The following is a 22380-nucleotide window of genomic DNA, read 5'->3' on the forward strand; positions in this document are numbered from 1 at the left end:
ATATTTATTATACTTGATGCTCATAGTTTTTTCAGACAGTAATAAGTACTTTTTTGGGATGAAAAGTGTGCGAAAAAGAGTTCATTTTTTTGATTCAAAACAATTACATGCATGATTAAGGCCACAGTAGAAATAAAATACATGTAACGGCTCAAGCTAGCCATAGCTGCCCTAAGAGTGCCCGACAGGCCCTCTGACAGTTTTTCATCTCCCAGGGGTAAGAAAAAAAAGGAATCACCTAACCTTTGTAATTATGTCTCATTATAATCCAAAAAGGTTTCTATTTAGGCATCTAGCACGGTTAGATTTGCGAAACCGGAAACGTAATCTCCAAATCAAAACAAAGTTAGAAATTGTAGACTTGCAGCCAATAAAGTGGTACTTTTTTTTTAACCACCCTGACATTTTTCAAGAATAGCCCCCTTCCTTACTTTTTAAGGAAACAAGACTAAGTCCAGCCATCTACAGGCAAAAAGGAACAGAGTAGCCCATAATTTGTTCTGGGATTATGGAAAATCATTGTGTTGAAAGTTGAAGATGGCATATTAAGTTTTATAAATGTGTACAGTACATAGCAGACATCCAAAAGAGCCTTGTGGATTTATCAAAAGGGGGTTTGTTTACCTTGTGGTCATGTAGTGATGGTTGATGATTTTTGATAAGCCATGACACTAGTCTAAATTTGGGAAGTGAGATCGTTCAAACTAATTCACAAAAGTAGTGGGTAGTGCTTGTCATATTTTGCAGAGGGAGAGATGCAAAGAGATGTTTTTGATTCACCCTTCAAATACTGGTCCGAGTTTGTTTCATAATTTTTTTACTCAATCCATTCCTATGTAATCAACCCAATCTAAAACGGGACACATGTAAGGCTGCCATTAAAAAGCCCCATGATTTTCTTGGATGACTCATCGTTACGAGGATTGCATTGACGAGTCCGTTTAACGCAATGCGTCAAATTGATTATCACACACCTAAAGTATCAAAATCAGACTCCAAAAGTGCGTTTAAATCTAAGAATCTCGTACTAACTCGAAGAGTTTTATTCTTGTTGTGGCGCAACATACCAATAAAATCACGCAACCTTAGACTTCGAGGCTTTTTCATGTTTTGAGTTGGTACTTGTTGATTGGCCACGGTTCGGAAATTCGAGACCGTCCGTAAAAAGAAATGATGCTAAGATTTGAAGCACCCATCAAATTCATGATAGCCTTAAGTTTCTAAAACACTTATGAACAAGTTACTTGGCTTTTGGAATTGGCTAGGTTTTTAAATTTTATTTTTTTTATCCAGTATTTTATCCACCTTGACCGAGTCGAGGTGTCTACCAGAGATATAAAAATGTGTATGAGGCGACTGATTTCGGGCAAACGCTTCAGCGACGGTAATTTGTGGCAAGACGGCCTTAAGTTCATGTATTCGAAGTCTGACTTTAAGATTTGTCTGGACGAGGCTCATGGTTTGTGAAAACGACTATTATATGCCTCATAACACGGTCAGCCTCAATTCAGCTATTCAGTGTACTACAAGTTATCGTTTGTCTTCATTGGTATTGACAAGCAATTTTGACCATAACAAACATTGTAACCAGTACTTTGGGAAGATGATAGATGTATTAATATGTTCGACTTAGAGGCGGGTTATTGCTCCTGGAGCTCGGTTTTTATCCCTGAACCTCAGGTTTTTGCCCCGCCTCATTCATGATTGCCTTAAGAAAGTCTCTGACTTAATAAAACTCCAATGGCTCCATTTGACGCTGAAACATATTGGTCACCATTTCTAAAGAGTTTTGTATCAAACAAAAAAAGGATTACTTTGGTTCATTGTTTATTTCATGAAATATACAATAAATGGCAAAAGTATAAATAAGTTTGAACATTAACTAATTATGCCACCAACAAAATGACTCCTAGGTGTGTTTCACCGTTCAGATATAATTTAGTGTGGAGATCACATCTCTTCAATGTGGATTAGGCTCCTAGATTGAGAGTTTGAGTTGGGGCTGTGCGTGTCTTGGTTCCAGTTTTTATTTTGAAAACAATCCGTTGGGAGCTTAAATGTTATTTCCAAATGTTTGCTTGATGTTTCTGAAGGATGTATGATGGAATAGTGGTTCATTTGAGATGCTTTGATATACACATTTACGCATTTGTCCAATCACTGAATATACATCCTTGCGAATATCACCCAAGGCTCTAAATTCGTCATTCAACGGTTCCTTAAAAGGTCCGCTGGAGCGCCAGATTCACATTTATTCACCACCTGTGATGTCGGACGGAACAATTTCACTAAGATGCTCTCCAACGAAAACTGATTTCAGGGTGTTGGTCTCAAGTTTTATGAGCAATTTGTTCAAATAAGGAGTCAAAATTCATTCGTGCTCTTGACTGAAAATGGCACTTTCATCTCAGACGGAAAAAGAAGAGTTCAGTACAATTCATATACATAGATGGCAAATAATTGTCTCGAATGGTCCCCATTGTCGGTAAGGTATCTGCTGGAGTTTTTTGATGTGAAGTCAGAGACTTGTACTTCCAATGTTTCAAGCATTAGATCGGAAGTTTAATGACTCATGATGTCATGATGTCACTAACATTTCCTCAAAACCAAGTGATCCTTACACTCGAGCACCATTTCCTTTGGCACAATGGCGTCAATCTCGTTTCTCGTCAATCCCTTTGGGCCTAAAGGTAAACAGATGGGACAAAAGAAGGGACCAGAAATTAAAAGCAATCGCATTTCACCGTTTCAATCAAAATCCCGTTTGAAATGTTTGATGCCTATTTGATTCCCAGTAATTTGAATCAAAACCAGCACCACAACTGACGGTAGAAATTTACAATGATGGCTCATAAAAGTCGTTATTACCAGCCAGCAACGATGTCGAGAGAGAAATGCAGGTTAGAGTTCAGATACACGACCAATCATACAAGTCAAAGGCGGCCAGGCCCCAAAATCACTACGATCATCGAGTTGCTTGAAATCAATCCAATCGTAGACATTTCTATATCACTGATAGACACTTCGACTCGGTCAAAGCAAATTTGGGTGGCAAATTCAAATGCTGGCTTTAAAATTAAAATGTAAAAAAACTAGCCAATTCCAAAAGCCAAGTAACTTGTTCAAAAGTGTTTTAGAAACTAAAGGCTATCATCATTTTGATGGGTGCTTCAAATTTTAGCATCATTTCTTTTTACGGGCGGTCTCGAATTTCTGAACCATGTGGCCGTAATAGATCCATTGACAAGTTGGAAAGAAAATCAAATAGCACTTGGATTCAAACAAGAGACAAAATTGGTCAATGTGGGTAAAAGTGTTGTAGATGCTTTTGTACAAGTGGCAAGTTGTACAGTGAATACGAAGTCTTCAAGCCCCTTGAGTTCGCAATTTCCTGAGGTACCTCTCATGCGTCCGAGCACATTTTTACCAATTATTATTAAGTCATGGATTTCTAGCGATGGGGACAGCAAACCTAAAGAAAAACTACATATCTACTTAACCATTCTCTTTATTCAAAACTTTGTAAAAACTCTAGTTAGATGAAGTATGACAAATTTAGGGCCAAATCAGGCGTAGGGAACTCATCAGGCAATGATATCAAAGTCAGGTACAGTGATTACTGATTAACAGGGCATTTGTCGTTCCTCAATAAATGGAACGAATTACAGTTACAATTATTTTGGTCAAAAATAGTAATTCGTTACACAAACACTAATCGAAAAAAAAAATTGGATGGAGTTAGTCGTTACTTTCACTCAGATTTAGATGGCCAATATTTAATGGTTTTGCCACATCAATACCATATTTCTCTCAAGAAATTGGTTTTTTTACTTCAAGGAGTGCTAACGCGTAAAATTTGAAGATTTTGTCTCAGCACTTTTCAATAATGTACATTGGCATTTAGTCTTGGCATAATTGTTCAAAATGTATTGCATCATTATGCTTTGCGGGGTCAAGACTGGGAGCCTGGATGGGGTAATGGTTCTTGAAGACCTGCAACAATGTCGCAAAAGTCATGATGGAAAAACAGTATTAGACATTGTCAAACCGGTAAAGCTTTCCTCATATAAGCCTTTGCCTTAAGTCGTGGAAATGTGGATGCTTTGGAAATTTAATGCATCATACTCAAGCAAAAGAAGGATTTTCCCTGCTTGATTATTGCACTGAATCCAAAGGAACATGATTGAGAAGAATTAAACAATAAAGTAGCAAATGCAACCAGATTTCAAACCAAGAACACCCTCAGAGTAGTTATAAGCAAGCACAATTTTAACCCTTTCATTCTTCATTTTGTGTTAGATAGTAATAACAAAAGGTGGCAATTTCTGTAGAGCGGTAAGTTTCCTCAGCTGTCACAATATAACTGAAAAATTAAAGGCCATTCTGGAAGCTGAAGAAGAAACGAGTAAAGAGTACTTCTTTTTAGTTTTTGGGTCGTTACAATTACACAATTTTAAAATGTAACAGAATTACAGTCCCTTTTTCGAAAAATGGAGGGAATGACTGTCATTTCGTTACTTCTAATTTCGTTGCTAATGCCCTGCTATAATTATATATATTTAAGTTATAAGTATAATTTGAAATTTGAACTTTTGACTTGCTCTCGATCAGCTATATCAGCTTTTAATAGTAGTCCTTTGAAACGACCCACTCTACAAACAAATGAGCTGAAATATTATGATTTAATTGAGGAAATCTAAGTGCCATTTCATTTCTATATTTCAAAAACTGGTCCAGAGTTGCTCTGACCATGAGCAGGCTGTTTGGTTGGAAAGGCATTCATAGTCCATATTTCTAGAAGGCATTGGATAAGTAAGTGTTAAGGTTCTAATATACTTTGCAATATGCTTTCTTGAGCTCAAATTTAGCTTGGCAAACATGTTGTGCATCTTGCCCTCATAGGCAGATCTGGTGCGAGTAAAAAAAATCTAGACGCACTAATCAAGGTACGAATTTCGCAGATTTCAGAATGTAATCACATGAATGACATCAATCTGTCGCCTTTACTAATGAGAGGTCAATTTTGTCTTTACTAAATCAAAATCAGGTTGGCTTCAAAAGGGTCAATTGGTGTTTTCATCTTTGTGTTCACTTCACATTCGGATCTTCTTTAGAGTTTCATGGCGCGTTAGAACCGCCAGCCACTTTGTCCCTGAGGCATGCAAAAAAAACTTAATTATGTTATCCTCATCATTGATACGCTATCTGAGACGTGATTTGAATTCCATTAGAAAACGCAAACTCAATGTCAACAAAGCTATTCAGCGGATGGCCAAGGAAGTTGAATGACTCTTTGGAAAACTTGAACGGAAGGCTAGCAGCCTTAGTGTATTAGTAGAAGGTTCGCTCTCCATAATTTTGCCTTTGGAGAACAGGAAAAAAAATAATTACTAGATTTGAATTCGCAAAATCGGAATACGTGACGGCTGACTTTGAAGACAAATTGCAAGGAATTGATGAAGTACGAGTATTAAGCACTCAATTGAAAGCGAAGAATTAAGGAATGAATAAAAAGTGTTTTAAGATATAAAAACCAATACAGATGGTTCTTATAATTACGCAAATTCTCAAAAATCCCATATTAGTCAGGTTTTTTTGGAGGCGGAGGCCGAGACCATCCATCTACGTATGTCACTTTGACCGACTTTGGGTCATTTCAGATGCCCCTAAATGGTTGAAGAGAAATCTTCAAAGCAAGGATTGTGAAATATCTAAGTAACAGGAAGATTATATCTTATGGCTAACACAGCTTTGGAGGAAAATTTGGCAATAACCCAGCCAACGATAAAAGGAAGCCTTTTTTCTGGAGAGGCACACTCCGGCTCACCTGTTGCTCATAAATGTCCAGCTGGATATGTTTTCGATTCCATTGTCATGTACCGTACAATATGGTTTTGGGGAAACTAACTCCCCAACCCATCGAAGAAGGGCATCCACTTCACGGCTTGTAGTTGAGGAGATTTTGTGAACGAAATAATGTCCATAGTACCAATCGACCCTAACCACATTACCCCATGTCCCAAAGTCAAAGTTCTCTCTTTCTAACCTTAGGTAGCTTCCTTAAGAACTATTGCAAAAGAGGACTTTAACATTTGAAGTGAACTCTTTCAATATGGCCTCCATCAGCCGAATGCAACCACGGCCACACCCCTTGCGGATGGACTCCTTCGATGAAGTTTTGGAGGTGGACATGATCGAGGTCTCCAAAGACTTTGGAAAGCAGTGCACTTTGTTGCAACACAGAGGCCGCGTGTTTGATTTCGAATATGAATTTTATACGATCTGGAACGTTCTCGAGAAGCTCGGTGGAAATGTGCTGATCTCTTCCGGAGGCAACAGATCGACTGATTAGTGATTCCAAGTGATTTTGCTATTTCGCTGACCTTGTGGCCGCTTGAAGTCATAGCAATAATTTTGGGACATGGGGTGCAGTGTTCCATTTACATTAACTAAATAAACTGATACCTGCATTTATCTGCATTTGAGGTGAAGTGCTCCAAACATTGACAATTTTTGATTAATCTTTTTTTGTCTCGGGCAAATGATAAAAGGCTTGTTGGGTGCAATAATTTGTCTTTACAATGCCGGTTTTGTGGCACAACGATCCACTCTCCTCCAAATAGAATGATGATCTGATCCAAATAAATACAATTTGAAAATCGGAAAAGGATTGATGAAGTTTAACCAAAGCAACAATGAGTCTATGGCATTGATAATGGTAACGGATGAGTCACCTGGAAACACCGTCGCTCTGGATAAAGCAAATATGCTCCAAGTGGCTGGAGCTGGGCGGTGTCTCGACAAGATCCAAGGACACGCCCAGAACCGTCTTCTCCAAGGCGTGGGTCGCCCAGGAGTAACACGAGAGTTGTTTTCCTGTCAAACACAGCTTTGTGGTTCATGTCAGTAAACCCGCTAGTGGGAAGAAGAGAATCTACTTTCTTCATTCGTACCCTTTTCCTAACATCTAAAGATTGGATGAACAGGTCATCGAAATGTTTTAATAATCGATCCAGCTCGGCTACAGGGTCATTAGTGAAGGCATTGGACTTGTCAAAGCTCTAGTAAGAGCTTGATTCCAAACCTATTGGAGTAGATGGTGCTTGGAAGTTGATATGTTATATCATTGCCCTATGGTCTCATATGAAGGCCTAAGAAGCCTAAATTATGATACCATAACTTTGTCCGGATTTGAAATCCCCACCTTGAATATGTTTATTTTGAATTTTTAAATATGTCTTTTGCTTCCCAAGTATCAAATTTCAGAAGGGCGTTAGGCATGTTTACCCCATAAAATTGAAACTGCTGAGATAGTTCAAAATTTGGCAAAGAAATTATTGTCCTATTATGCATTTCCATTGACATGGCCAAACGAGCCTGAGAGCTATGCAGTGCTAACTTGCCAACATTCATATATAGCGAGCGCATTGATTAATTTTACTTTTCAATATTGGAGTCAAAATGGTAAGGCTGTTGGTAGGAAGGTTGGATTTAAGCTGGATTCAAGACTCTCTTGATGAGGTCTCAGGCTGGTTATAAATTCAAAGCTTGAGACTTCGGAGGCCTCCTTCCCATCGCTAATGCGAAACTAATACATATCATCAAAGCTCATTAGCATAACATATTGGCAGGAAACCTTTACATTTTAGGACGGTTTGAAACGAAAAAATGTAGTCTATGATGTAGCAAAGTTTGGCCTTGATGAGGCAAAAAACTGAAATATTGGTCATATAAAATCTTATTAAAAGTAATATTAATGAGTAACGCCAGAACATTTTTGGGCGAGTGACGGTTGTGTAACGAATTGCTCTTTTTAGCCAAGACACGGAGGTCTCAATTTAACTGGAGGTCTTTCCAATTGCCGTCGGATACCTCGGACGGCTTCGATCTCATTAAGAAACCGGACTAATCGGTTATCTAGGCCTCACCCTGAAACGGTTTTCAACCTTCATCCTTTCAATAAAGCTACTGCTCATCATTTCCTGGCATTACACTCCAGTTTTCACTTATTGAAGTTCTTATGATTCGAGATTACTGAAATTGGAATTCAAGGATAGTGCAATAGTTGATTGCATACTGATTTCGCTCAGTAGTGATTGAAACACCTTTCATTCACTGTCACGGAGTGCTTGGCTGTTTCTGGTAACCACTGACATCAAACATATTTTGGAACTTTACACGAATTCCTCTCACTCCTAATTTTTATTCCCACATGTCTAATGTCTTTATCCTTCGATTTTGTATCACCCGTTTAGCTTAACCTCAACTTGGACGAGTGAGAATTTGAACGTTACGATACGATACGATATGTACGACTAATTTTGAGTAAGGACTTTTTCTTGTAAAATTTGCCATGTGCCTAATGATGAGGCATTCCCGATGAAGTTTCCCGCAAAGAGCGACGTGAACTGTACGTACAACAATAAACACGATTCCCAACCGTCTCAACTGAGGTACTCATTAGTTTCTCGCCAAGGGTTTCATGAGGAACCTTCAGATTCAGCTTAAAAAGGAAGCAATGAAAACGTATTTGGACATGGGTAAAGAATGTTCAGACTCTGTCAAATTGATCCTCAAGCTATAAGGGTACATTGGGACTCAAGTTTTCTTCCGCCTTGTTGTAAAGAAAGTGATTCCATTGCACATTGAAATGACGACGGTCTGTACAGATGAGGTAGCCGTTCGCTCTGAGGCGAAGATCACTCTGCATTAGCACCCGTTATTTCGTGGTTCAAATGAGACAGGTAACTTTCCAACAACTGGGACCATACCTTAGAAGCAGCATCTGGTGCTCAATAACCAGAGACTGATGGGAGGAAGCAATTTTTTTCCGTAGGAATTAATAAACTCCCAATCAAAATACCGTTTCATAACGGTTTCCCCACTTTCCATTGCTCTTATTTTGGTCGGGCGAGGATTTCTATCAGATCGATTCTTCGTGCCAGTTAAAACCATTTTAACTGGGAAATGCGTGTTCTGTTTGAATAGATCGATATTCAAGGGTCACGTGGAAACAGATTGAGATTTGTTGAAGAATCTGCTTGGCTTTGGCAGGCCAGTTCCTTAGTCGACAGTAAAGAAATGACCTTGAATGCATTGTGACGTTGGTTTGTGCTGAATGGCCTGAACAAGATCTGTCGATCGAGGCATTGAAAATTCATGCGAAGTTCATAAAATATGGATCATGCGTCGGTTAGTTCCATCCACTTCTGGCCATTAGCTTATTTGAATTCGATTCCTAACAGAGAAAAAGAGGATCTCAAAAGTGACTCAAACTCTACTGTAGAGTGCGTACGTGCTTATCGCACATCCTTGATTTAATGGAGCTCGAAGTGAATTGATAATGGGAGGCTCGGAAATACATTCAAGTTTTGTGAAACATCAGCCGTATAGAAGTTCGATGCTCGAGTTGCTTCTCAGTTGCTACGAAAGCAAAAAAAAACCTGGCTTAATATTTTCCTAGTTGGCATCGCATGCTGCGAAGATGAGTCGTTGGGGGTTATGTCGACGTCTACGTACTCGTACAGCACTCTCAGGGTCCAATTCCACTATTATTTTCCCCCTCTCTGCTAGAAGTTCAGCCGGCCAAGGAAGAGGAAACACAGAGTGTAAGCACCAAGAGCAGGTTTGATTCATAGACTTGAATGGATTCATCGTCTTGAAGAGCGATTATTTTGAAATGTACCATCACAACTACCGTGTAATGGAGACTTTATCAATAAAATCGGCGAATATTTGGACTTGTTAATTGAAATATACCTAGGGATCTGGAAAAATGTTTCATTTTTACGGTGGAATTAGCTAAAGAGTGGTTAGCAACATTTAATTGAAGTTGGTATAATGGAGCATAATGAGCTCATTCAATGATCATGGAAGTTAATCAATATGAATTTTTCAGAAAAAAGGCAATTATCTGCTTAATTGACTCCTATTGAGTATATTCCAACAGAAACTTGGTACTATTAAAACAACCATCATCAACTATCTCCCTTTCTTTCACAAAAGCCTAATCCACATCTAGGCATACTCACATTGTAAAATCCTAATAATCAAAAGAAATTCCCCCAACTGATCTTTTTAAACAAGCGTTGACAATTCCAGTGCGCTAGCCACACTATAAGGACATGTGTTGAGTTTGCATCATATATATGGTTAGTTTCCATATTAAATTGTCCATTTCTGGTTTGTTCTTTCTCTCGCCAAGGCTTGTTCTGTTACTTTAAGCGCACCTCAAGTGATTCAGTGCGCGCCCATGTGTGCTCACGAGCAACCCTCGTTCTCAGTTTTTAAGGCGGGGGCGCAGCATCTTGTCTTGCGTCCTCCTTGCTTTGGGGATACATGCTTGAAAGTCCTGGAAGTTTTTGGACGCTCACGAGCAAATTCCCTTCTTTGAGACATCGGTCTAACTGCGGAAGTGCGTGCTCTAAACCTCGCTTCTCTGTGACATGGCTGATGGAGCAACGCTTCGAGCCCTCTCTCTCTCATCGTGTTCGCATCTTTCACCTTGGAACCCAGAAGAGGGAGGGTGCGGAGTGTCTCAAGACATCGCATTTACGCCAGAAGGATCTCTTGAGATCTCTCAAAATATATGAATATATATATATACTCTGTGAGACAGTGAAACTATCCGCCAGCCAAAGAAAAGCACACACCATAACAACAAACAAATCAAATATGACATGGTCGTCCTCCCTTGAGAAGAAGGTAAGGTGTTCTAGCAAATCCGCAATGCATTTGGACAGTGTTGGTTTGTCCTTGCTCGTGGCCTTCAACCTAGGAACACAAATGAATGCAAGCATCCAGTAGTATTGCATGTTCCTTCATTCATTTTTTTCCCCGGGACTCTGTTCCTAACCCTATTGTGTGTGCCTTGGCCGTTTTAAGAATCTCGAATCAAGTAACTCACTCCAGATGCTTAATCTAATACCCCTTCAATTTGCAACAGCCCTCTAGTTCCTTGTCCCAGGGCAAAATTGGGCGATCCTTTTGTCAAGCAATGAGTTCACAACACTGCTTGCATTAGATTCTTCCGAGTCCCATGCATTGATAATGGGGTCTCGGCTCAGAATTGGGCCAGTGCCACCACTAGAGACGGACGGATGTCAATACTTACGAGAGAAACTCTCTTACTCTGCTTGTCAGTTTGCTCTTGTGTCTGTGTGTTTGTGTGTCCTATTTGATAGATATTTTGGATCTCCATGTGCCAAGTTAGGAGTTGGATGGGCTTCTAATGGCAAAAGATAGCTAGTTTTTCTATCGTTGGTTTGTGTTACTACATGGTGGCGTGAAAATGGTGGATGGGAACAAGTAAGCATTTAATCGTCATTTGATGGAGGACCAACTTCTTTTTAGTTCCATTGATATTCTGCTAGTTATCTAAACATTCTTGAGTAACAAGAAGCGACTTTTACATGAACACAAAAATACCCTAAAACGGGAATGTAGATGGATGTCCATCTAGCTTGGATAGAGACATATCAGAAAGTCAAACCTTTTGGCTAGATGAAACACTTTTGACGAGATGAATCCGGAATGAAGATTAATGTTCCATGTGTGCCACATAACGGTACTTGGTTTTCCCCTTTCTCCTATTGTTAGTCTGGAGGCTTGGGTGAAAGTCTGACACAAAGTTAGAAGCCTCGAGGATCCTCCATCACCATGGATCAACCACTCATCGACAATTTGAAGTGGAGCGCAATGTCATTGAACTAATTGAAAATGGGGGATCCTCAAAATGAGGTCCATGCTCAATATGAGAGGGAAATGTGAAAGGATGACATATTGGGTGGAACGAATAAAGGGCCAGTTTGGGAGCCCTCTGAACATGTTTCTCCCCACTTAAAAAATGTATTGATGATATTGACCCCTTTTTTCATTGAGAGGGACAGTTGAATACCTAATGCAATATCATAATTGATCCAAGTTCAACCTACAAGGCATTGGCGACCTTCCGATAATTTGACCCCCTGAAGATAAAGCAAGGGAAAGTCCCAGTAATAAAATTCAATCTGAGCTTAGTCTTGAGGTTAGAACCAAAGCTTTGGGTTTGTTGGAGGCTGGCAGAAGGCCGAGGGAGGTGAGTGAGGCTGTCGGTCTCAATTCTCGAACCATTCGAAAGTGAAGAGCTAAGTGCAAGAAGGGCGAATCCCTTATATCAACAGACTGGGCCATGGACGGAAATGTGAGCTTCCTGGAGTTGTCTTCAGGCGGCTTATATTTACATCGGAGGGTGACCGATGATATTTGCAATAAATACGGATCATCGAGTATATGTTATTTGCCTGTCAACCGTCCCGGGTAATGAAAATTTCGGATTCGATATGATCAAGCTGATCATTGAGTGTGAAGAAACATTTTCAGAAGCCCTTAATTTCTCCCTGTAGTTACCTTTGGCTCGTACCTTAAAATTCATTTGTTTATATACAATAGAGTTCTTGGATCTTAAAGTCCTTGGCAGGGAACAACTAAGTATTTCGTAAGCCACATGATAGTACTAAATTTTGTTCAAACGAGACACTGAAAATGCTTGACTTAAGAGCTCTTGCAATCCTGAAATTAGTTCAGTTCAAGGCATGAGCCTCATAGTTACTATTATGATGGATAATAGTATGGCGACAAACTATTTGTGCATAAAATGAAACTTTTGTTTCTGCTAGAGGCAACGACATCAAAGAGATAGCTGATACATGCTTTGGAAAAATGATAATAACATGATGATCGCAATAAAAAACGGATCAAATGCTGTTCAATATCAAGGTTTATTTGAAAGGAATACGTTCTTTTCAAAACAACTTGAAAAGGCTTTGTGCAACGTACAAAGCTCTAGTTCTCTGTAAAAGCAAAGAAGGCGTCATATACTGCAAAGTGGTGGCCTTCATAACACTTATCTAGTTAAATTTGTTTGGAGAGTTAGCTTAGTAATGGTGGGCGATGACTACCGGTCAGCTGAGATTTAATGGCATTTGCTCATATTTCCTGTACATTTTAGTAAAGTGCCTTTATTGTCTGTCTTCTCAAGGTTTGAAGGTCAAACAGCAAAATATTATCCGTTTTCTGATTATCATGCTATCCACTGTTACTGATATTCCTTCCACCATCCGAGAAAGTACCAATAACGGGCAAACTAAATCAAATATAAAGCATAATATTATTATTTTATGTTTTGCGGGCTTCCTTAATCCCATTGGTAATATTATCTTAGCAGTTCAAAGTGAAAGATTTATAATCCTTATCTAACTTCATATGATAGATATTTAGTCCACTTCAAAGAATTAAAGTTGACGGATCTGGTTAGCTGTTCAAATGAGGGTTGACCAGGACGTTGGTCAGTAATTTGTCCAAATTTAGCATATAATCAGTCAACGGATTAACGCCTACATACCCCCATATACATATTAGCATATCACAGGAATAATGAAGGCGCCCGAGAATGAAGACAGAGATTTTTTTAATTGACCTGTAGGATTGAAGCGAGGCCCCCGAGGTCACCACCAATTGCCTTAACGCCAATGAGGGCTTTTCAAGGTGCAATGTACTGTATCAGCCCCTCCCAATATGAGAGCTCTCTCATGTCTTCAATATTCTTGGTAAAACACCCTTAGACCTGCTCGAAATTTTGCAAATCTACTTAACTCATGGGAGCCCAAATAGGCGAAGCATATTCAAGATGTGGCCGAATAATCGACTTGCACAGAGTTAGCATTGCAATGATCTTGATTTTCAACGTAACGCATCGTTGCTCAAAGATTAGAATTTGCCTCTTTCGGACATTTATATCTACTTTTTTACGATTAAAATGATGAAGTGACGCATGGGATTCTAAATCAACAATGATACAGTTTAACATTTCTTCCCTCCCATGTTTATTATGCTGGAAAACACCTTTTTGATATGTCAAATTGTGTTAAGCCTTTTCTCCAAAAGGCAGTTATTTTACTCAATGGATCAATCCACTTGGATCAACAAAGAGATGGAACGTCGTTCATTTTGTCTGAGGAAAACACCTTAATGATGAAAAATCATCTCCGTAAGGACAGGTCTTAATGACTTTCCACGTGTTTATCAACGATTCATTTTCTGGGGCCTTTCTTTCTCATGAGCACTTAGAGTATCGATGAAAAAGCCTTTGTGTCTTTTTTGTTTCAGGTGTTTGAAAATGTATTCTTTGTCAAGGCTTTAAAGTTAGTTTCAATTTCAAACAATTGTCTTTTTAGTTTCACGATGATCAAGTCAGAAAAAGAGACTTCCAATAAATGGCAGTAACAAATGGTTGAAGAACATAATTTCATCTTGTTTATCAATGAACCGAACTGAAACAGCGATAGGGCTTAAAAGCCTCGTTAAATCTGACGCGGATTGATCTTTCCAAAAATTCAAGAAACTGAAAGCTCCTTGTCGTATAAGAATTGGAAGTAGTTAAGCAAGAAGCCGATTTCAAAGCCAATTGTTTCCAAAATATCTTCGTCTTATGTAGGTCGTGTTTTAACGCCATATGCGACTTTTTCAACTCCAATGAGAATCAACTCCTCGACTTACGGACAAGCAAAACTTTCACTGGACACCTTCATTACATTCACAAAGAATCCAAGTAAATCTCACTTGAAGCAAGAAATAACTTGGATTCATTGATTCCTTTCTAAAAAGGGCACGGATTTTGTCAAAACCTTTTTGAGCTTTTGGTGTGTTGACCTACTGACGTAGACGACTTTTGACTCAGTTCAACCTGAATTGGTGCACACACACCTTAGCAGAAAAAAAGCGCTGAATCATTCTGACAGACCTGTGTAAATTGAAGAAAGAAAGAAAGAAAAATACATTTTTCAACATAAGTCACTTTTTGGAAAGTTTACTTGCATTTCTAGGCTTATATTGTTTTGGGTTCAAAGTACAGTTTTACTCCATCTAACCTTGGAAGTATTTGGATGATTAAAGCCTACGAACTGACATCAAAAATGTTCTTTTACATTGAAAAGAATATGTTTGGATCGTTGATCGCTTTCCATAATCGACTTACCATGTGATATGTCCGTTATTTTGAGTTTTACTTTCCTCTTGAACTAAATTTTGATTCTCATGATACTATAGTATCATTCTATTTTTGCTGTAATCTCCCCCTCTTCTGGAAAAGAAAGCGAACTATCCTTACAATTGAAAACCTTTGCCATTTTTATGTTATTATTGTTCAGGTCAGAAGTGCGTTAAGTATCTCTACAGGGTTGTCCAGATATTTTGGGGCAAGATTCTGGAAACGAGCTATAATAGGATTTTTTCTTTGCTGAACACCAATAGATCCCTTTGGATTCTGAACTCCGTCCATTTACCAAGAAACAGTCGTCCAACCATGCATATTGGCTCCTGAAAATTGAAATGACATTACAAACTTTGCGTCTGTCTCAGACCAAATAAATCCCAGTAAATATCCAGTCTCTTGTTCTTGATTGTGAGGCCATCTTTCAATTCAAATCTTTTTTCAATTTCCGCTTCGAACTGTGCCATTCTGAACATAAAGGATGCCAGATCAAAATCCCACTTATTTTGCTTTTTGAACAACGTTTAAGGCCACTTGGTTTAGTCACATAAGCAGGTAAATGCTTATGGCTGTCGTTTGGGAATAAGGTCGAAATGTGGAAAAGTGTAAAAAGCTTTTAGTATCCCAAGACATATATAAAACGAAAGCTGTTTTGACAAATTTTGTCTGCTGTCCGCATTTCGCGTTCTTGCCGCAAAATATCCCGATAACCCTGTAAATATTGTTGATGTAGTAAGTGATTTCTATCCGAAAGGCTTTCGACTAATCCCTCTTTGGACAGAAGCAATTTGTTTTCGGTAACAGTCTCTTAGAGTCCTTTTCCATTTCTTCTTCAATATCCAGTCTTTCTAATTTCGCAAACTACACCCAAAAAACAACCAGTCCCGAGTTATACTGGAAAAGAAACGTTAGAACTCTAAGTAAGCCTTTCCCAACTGACAGATCCCGTCGATAGCGATTCGTCTTTCGCTTCCTGAGAGTGGATCTAGCTTTCCGATTGATCTTGGTAATGAAAGGAAGTTTCTGGGACGTTGGATCGGTTCAAAAGAAATCTGCCCTACCGTCTGGATTGATCTCGTAGGCAAAGTTTCTATCATCCCGAGCAAAAGTATTTTATCATAGCCAGCAAGAATTATGTTGGCCTGTTTTTGGCACCCGCGTGGTGAATAATTCCAGTTGAGAGTAGTCATTGTTTCCTTTCTTTTTGTTCGCCGAGCTGGATCTGAAGGACCTTGTCTTTGAGGACCAAAGAGCCTGGAATGAATATTTTGGTCTGCTAGCACCATCTTGTGGTTTCAAACTAGAATTTAAGGAATCAAAATCATATATAGGTATACATAGCATTTCTGACATGCGTAACCTCTTCCATTGGGAGAGACTAAAACAGCTAGGGCTTTATAGTACTCAATGAAGATTTGAAATATATGTCATTTTATATGTTTTAAATGCATTCACAAATGATGCCCGAATCAGGGAATACATTTTAACGAGAATTGCCGGAGGGCTATAACGTGTGAGGTGAGCGTACAGTTTAGGCATATAATGAGAGTAGACAAGTCAAAAGCGTGAAATCATCTTTTATTCCATAGAGAGCTCCTAGCCTATATAATCTTTCACCCTCCTGCCTTCGACAATTCTACTTATCAGATGATCCAATGCCAGCTTTTAAGGCCGACTTGGGTAAGTTTTTAAACACAAATCTAGACGAGCCTTACGCACAAGGCCTATCTCGATCTGCCAATTCTAATTCATTGCAAGATCCGATATTTTACCGCGCTTGACCTTGCCCACTATCCCGTCTCTTGTCTCTTATCCCGTCATGTCTCTTAATTTTTACCGGAGATTTCATCCTTTGTATCGGGGGGAAATCCGAAAATCGTTTGAAAGAAAAAATGATAAATCGACAAGAAAAAGACGGAGAATCTCCCACGATACTGAACATTTTAGGTGATAAACAAGTTCAGTAGGCCCTTTCAAATCACCTGTCAAGAGGGATTGGCTAGCCCAAAAATGAGTGATGAGATCGGCATCTTTCTTTCTAGAACAAGTTTTTTTCTACTTCTTGTTGTTTTATTTTAGTCACTCTTCTTCTGCTCACCATAGTACGTAGTACGCACAACATTTCTACATATAGATGTATATACCCTCCTCTTATGCACCTTGACCAAAAGTAATATCATTTACTGTTGAAAAATACGCTTCATCGTAAGTTTGGATTTTATACATATACATATATAGTGTATAGTGTACACTACAACTCATTACAGGACGGTGTTTCTCATATCCTCTGAGAATCTGTTTAAGGCAATCTCTTGGAAAATATATCGATTTACTAAGAGTTATTTGGTTTTTATTCATTCATATTCCTTTCACTGCCAAGTCTTTCTCGTAAGCGACTAAGATAGCACCAATATGTCACACGGCCGGGGATGGCTGCCAACAAGTGGCATTTTTTTTACCACATTCGAAACAACGTATAAAATAAGAGGATTACTACTGACGAAGATAGGAATATCACGAGTAAGAAGCCTTCTGTGAAAACACTTGCTATTATTGTGATGAAGAAAGATCGGGGATCTCTGGCTAGTAAATGTGTTCAGATAAGGATGAATTGTGGATAGAGGATCAGCTCCAGTTCCTTTGAAATGGATATGCCCATCCGCCCGTGAGTAGAGTAGTGGTGCCAGTTGAGGCAAGTATCTTGTGCATCGCTAAATCGATAGGCTGGTAGTATAGGGCCATGGTTCTGTTCTTCTCTTAATGGTTTTGGTTCCACTCAGGGTTCTGGTTCCATGAAACAAAATCGATCGCCCGTCGTGAAAAACGCCCAGGAGGCTCGCTCGTTGGCTTTACGAGACCAGATTACTTTGTGATATTCTATATACACGCTGAGCACCAACTTCTTCATTTTATGTGTTCTCAACATGATTCGAGCTCATGGACTGAATTGATTTTGTTCCAGTTGCCAATGGACGACTACCAACGATGGGCTTGATCTTCGGAAGTCGAATTCCAGCTCGACAGGAGGTTGCTAATTGGAAGCCTCCATTCTAAAGTTAATCTGCCGAATCCAACACAAACCAAAAAGGATCGAATGACATAAGTTAGATAAAAACGGGTACGTTCATATTCTACCTAGTTCTTTCGACTTCGAAGCCTATGGCGATCGGAGTTCTCGAGTTGAGAAAAGTTATTTTTCTTGCATGTCATTTTGAGAGGTGACGGCTTGGGAGATTTCCTCTTTCGTCTTTCTTTTCCAACAAGAAGGTCTCTGTCCCGTTTTTGCGGGTATTTTTTGACGAACTTTTTTTGTTTCACACTAGAACATTAGAGGAGCTCACTGCCCTCCTTTTCTTTAGAAGTTATTTATATGGAAGGTGGTTCCTGTTCTAAAGTCATACCATGTTGTTTTCAGGCAAATAAATCGAGCCTTGAACCCACCGACAAGTGTTAATCGATTTGTGGGTTTCATCCCGACCACGAGAGATACATTTCTTTGTTTGTTTCAAGAGGAAACCCGACGGAAACCCCACTCATCGATGAAGATGCCAAGAAAAACATTCGTGGTCCTAGTGATCCTCTCGGCAGGGTTGCTATCACTTATGATGGGATTCATCAACAATTTAAGTTCTCCACCAATAGCGTTGAATCGACCAATGCCACTGGTATCGATGGATGAATATATTCGAGGACCGAGTCGAGGTAATATAATGCCAGCAAAAAAACGGTCGACGAACCCCTGAGCATTGTGTTTCATACCAACTTCACAATTAGGGACCGGACCTGAAAGTAGTAATTTCTGAACAGTATTTTTCACTTTTAGGACAAAAAAATATATTTAGTGTTGGTTTGGCTAAAAAAACAATTCAGGGTGAAATGTAGCTAAATTTGGAATAATACCTCTTAACTTTGGCAAACACAACAAAGCGTCAGGTCTTTTCGGGATGGCATGATAACACTAATCATTGATAATTTTCGAGAATTAGCCTGGTTTTCGAAGGGCCTAAATGGATCTTTTGATTAACATTGGTCTAGTTTTTAGAATTATTTTTATTTGCATGGCCCTGGCGTCATGAAATCTAATCCAACATCTTAACATGTTTCGAGCATTATTGAAAAGATGTCCAAGAGCTCACGAAAAAGTGGGAACCAATTTTGCTGTGTATCGCTTTATTCCTGACTTGGATGCTCTTACCATTTCATGACATTGCTTCGTTGTAACCCTTAAGTCATTTGGATTAAGACCGATTCAAGCACAGTAGTTTATTAAAAACTTGTTGATATGCTTTGCTCAAATCTAAACAACTCAATTACTCACATAACTTGTGTTGTGTTATATTAGAATGAGTACAACGAAAAAACTAGCTTATTGTTGATCTGAATATAATTCAGTGTCACCATGGATATATTTTAGTTGGTGTCAATCTCGCAATGGTTCTCGGCTAACACAGATGGTTTTTCTCTTTTGACCACCCTAAAAGTACAGCCCAAACCTCAAAATCCGTACAGGCGTGGACCAGCACAAATCTAGAAGATGATTGACTTGGTCAGTACACTTAGAGGAATCAAGACAGAATCTTCAAGCAATCATGAAAAATCAAACATATTTATTATTTTCATTGTTTGAAGCATTTCCCATCTCTCACGTATACCTGCACCTTTAAGCGAGGGCGGGCACAAGGTCAAGGAAATTGGTCCGAGAGTTGCCATAACTGAGCTCAGGTTCTTTTCAATAACCTCTATCAGAGCCCATATTTGCAACGTCACACGGTCCAAAGAAAACGGAAAGCTCTTGCCTTGCCTGGAACGCAATATCTTTTCCGGACATTATGTGACCCGGGGCACTAATTATGAATAAGATTTTGATAGAATTAGCCACAAGCAACACAAACGCATCATAATTCAATGAAAAAGGAATTGGCTCAATCGGCCCTTTATTTGGAAGAGGCTGAACGACAAAGCACCCTCTGAAGTGCAGAACGTAAAACATATTTCGTGCAGCGTAAGGGGGCTGTTGATGTTATTATAAGCTTTTCTCTTAGCCAATTCTTCCTCTCTGAGCAGTGTCGCAATTTGATCAGGGAAAGTTTGCCTCAGATGACGGTCTGTCATCGTATCTATAATAAACACTTGATAGCCGCATGTTTTTTTGGGCACAAAACCTTTTCTTCATATTTTTGCCCATTTTTCGTCCTATTATATGAATGTGGTTCTAAAAAAAAAGTTCAATTTCTATTCACTATCTCTTATAGCCTTGCAAGATAAGCAATTCCTGGGGCCATCATCAGTGAGGTTTTCCGAGACTACTGAGAAGTACCCTAAGGAGAATACCGACCACGTTCAAGCGCAGACAACGAAGCAAACTCAATTCAAACCCTTCAAACCAGCCCGAAAAGAGGACGATGAGATTAGTGAAATCCTTCACATGACAGATATTCAGAAAACAGGCAAGAGTGTTCAAGCTCGTTTAAGAGCCCGCAAGAGATTCATGGCTCTGAACCGAATCCCAATGATGAAGCCTAAGCCCAAACCACAGCTATCCTTGTTTGGATTCAACTCTCTCCAACTCAATGGGTTGGACAACCCACTGTTTTTTGGGGCTCAACACGTTAAAGCACGCCTCGATCGTGAGATCAAGAAGGGGGAAGATGCCTCCAAGTACTTGGCAGTTGCAAGTAAAGAGCCTCCAAACTTCAATGTTACCAATGCTGCATTGATTGAAACAACTAAAGGAAATGATGCTGTGTACCACGTGGGTGACAAGATCCCACCGGAAAATGCTCGTCAGATTCTGATCGCCACCACTTGGCGAAGTGGGTCCTCCTTTACGGGAGATATTTTTCGGCATTACCCGGGCACTTACTACTCCTTTGAGCCTCTGCATTACACTTTCCAACATGCTTCCAACCTGGAAGACTACGAACCTGCAATACGCTTATTGAAATCATTGTTCAAGTGCCAGTATGATAGCACTAATCTAGGGTATTTGAAGCACGTTTCTCTGGGAAAAAACCACTTCCTCTTTGACGAAAACTTTCGCGTGTGGCAAGTCTGCCAACGACTTCTTCCAGGCAAGGCTGCATGCTTCATGCCCAGACTGTACCAAGCAGTCTGTCCCCTTTTCCCCATTCGGTTAATTAAAACTGTTCGATTGAGGGTGGAGTACACCGCCGAACTATTGGCTGATCCGGAACTGCCCAACTTGAAAGTGATAGTCTTGATCCGCGATCCACGGGGCACCATGAACTCGCGATCCTCCATGGATTGGTGTTTGAAGGACCATTGTGCTAATGTGACTAAAGTTTGTGATGATCTAGATCGAGACCTGGCTTCGGCTTACGATCTCCGTGATAAATACCCTGGTCGTGTCTATTTGATTCGATACGAAGATTTGAGTGTGGACCCATACGAGAACGTGGACAAGATATTTGAGTTCTTGGATTTACCGCAAAATTCCGTGGTGGACAACTTTATCAAAACTCATACCAAAACTAGTCGGATTGCCAAGGTCATGCCAAAGGGACAGTCCGGAAGCAAAATCAGTGTTAATCCCTATGGCACTTATCGCGATTCCAAGACCACAGCCTTTGCGTGGCGGAAGAAGATGGATATCAATTACATCCATCACATTCAAACCAATTGCAAAGCTCCCATGGATAAAGCGGGCTACCACTTGATAGAGACAAGTGAACAAAGGGATGATCCTGACTTTCCGGTCATTTCCAAGACTGCCGAAGAGGTTTGGCCTTGGGAAAAGCGTCAATGAAGTGTGACATTGGCAATCGCAATACTTTGGTTTTTTTTAGCTCTCTTTGGTTGATTGCTGATGAGCTGAGTTAGAGATAAAATCCATGCACCACTTTGTGATCAATCAGACATTAGCTCTGAATATGAGTATATTTTTTGACATGCAACCGTGATGCAATCGTTCAGACCTCGGCCATGAAAACTGAACTGATCGACATCCAGACATTGTTTTTTTCTATTGTTTTTTGTTAAACGAGATTTGCAACGTTCATGAGAAATACACTATTACACGTGGTATCTAAAGATCAGGGCTGCTGAATTTCGTGATCGATCAATGGCTCTTTGCATTTGCTTATTTTTATTCTCGAATAATTGACATCTCTCAAAAAGATAGATGGCTGCCAAATAAAGGAATGAAAACAAATAAATCTATACTTGATTGCAAACTCACTAAATTTGTGATGATGATATTGATGATACTACTCTCAAGCTGTTTGTAGTTTCTTTTTAGGTTCATCTTCAATTTTACATTAATTTATAACTTATAATATAGAGCTTCACTTTCACTCTTTGTTTTCGGATATTTCGTTCATTGGATTTTAATG

The 22380-nt window shown here is 39.4% G+C and overlaps 1 protein-coding gene across 2 annotated transcripts; it reads left to right on the plus strand.

The window, feature by feature from the left end:
* Positions 1-10349: 10349 nt before the first annotated feature.
* On the plus strand, positions 10350-22078 carry LOC131888837 (carbohydrate sulfotransferase 1-like). 2 transcript variants are annotated; one of them, XM_059237776.1, is made up of 4 exons: positions 10350-10704; positions 17991-18146; positions 18444-18730; positions 20281-22078. In XM_059237776.1, the coding sequence occupies exons 3-4, from the start codon at positions 18568-18570 to the stop codon at positions 21792-21794; spliced, it is 1677 nt and encodes a 558-aa protein (XP_059093759.1). In that variant the 5' UTR covers positions 10350-10704; positions 17991-18146; positions 18444-18567; the 3' UTR covers positions 21795-22078. The 2 variants fall into 2 exon arrangements, with proteins under 2 accessions (XP_059093759.1, XP_059093760.1); XM_059237777.1 differs by lacking the exon at positions 10350-10704 and adding an exon at positions 11099-11307.
* The last annotated feature ends 302 nt before the right edge of the window (positions 22079-22380 follow it).

This window comes from Tigriopus californicus, chromosome 10 (genome assembly GCF_007210705.1).
Source record: "Tigriopus californicus strain San Diego chromosome 10, Tcal_SD_v2.1, whole genome shotgun sequence".
Lineage (NCBI taxonomy): Eukaryota > Metazoa > Arthropoda > Copepoda > Harpacticoida > Harpacticidae > Tigriopus > Tigriopus californicus.

Excerpts from the sequence above, each read along its gene's own strand:
- LOC131888837 (XM_059237776.1), top strand. The coding sequence starts at position 18,568 with ATGAAGATGCCAAGAAAAACATTCGTGGTCCTAGTGATCCTCTCGGCA. Across the intron at positions 18,731-20,280 it reads TATTCGAGGACCGAGTCGAG|CCTTGCAAGATAAGCAATTC; the intron begins GTAATATAATGC and ends TATCTCTTATAG.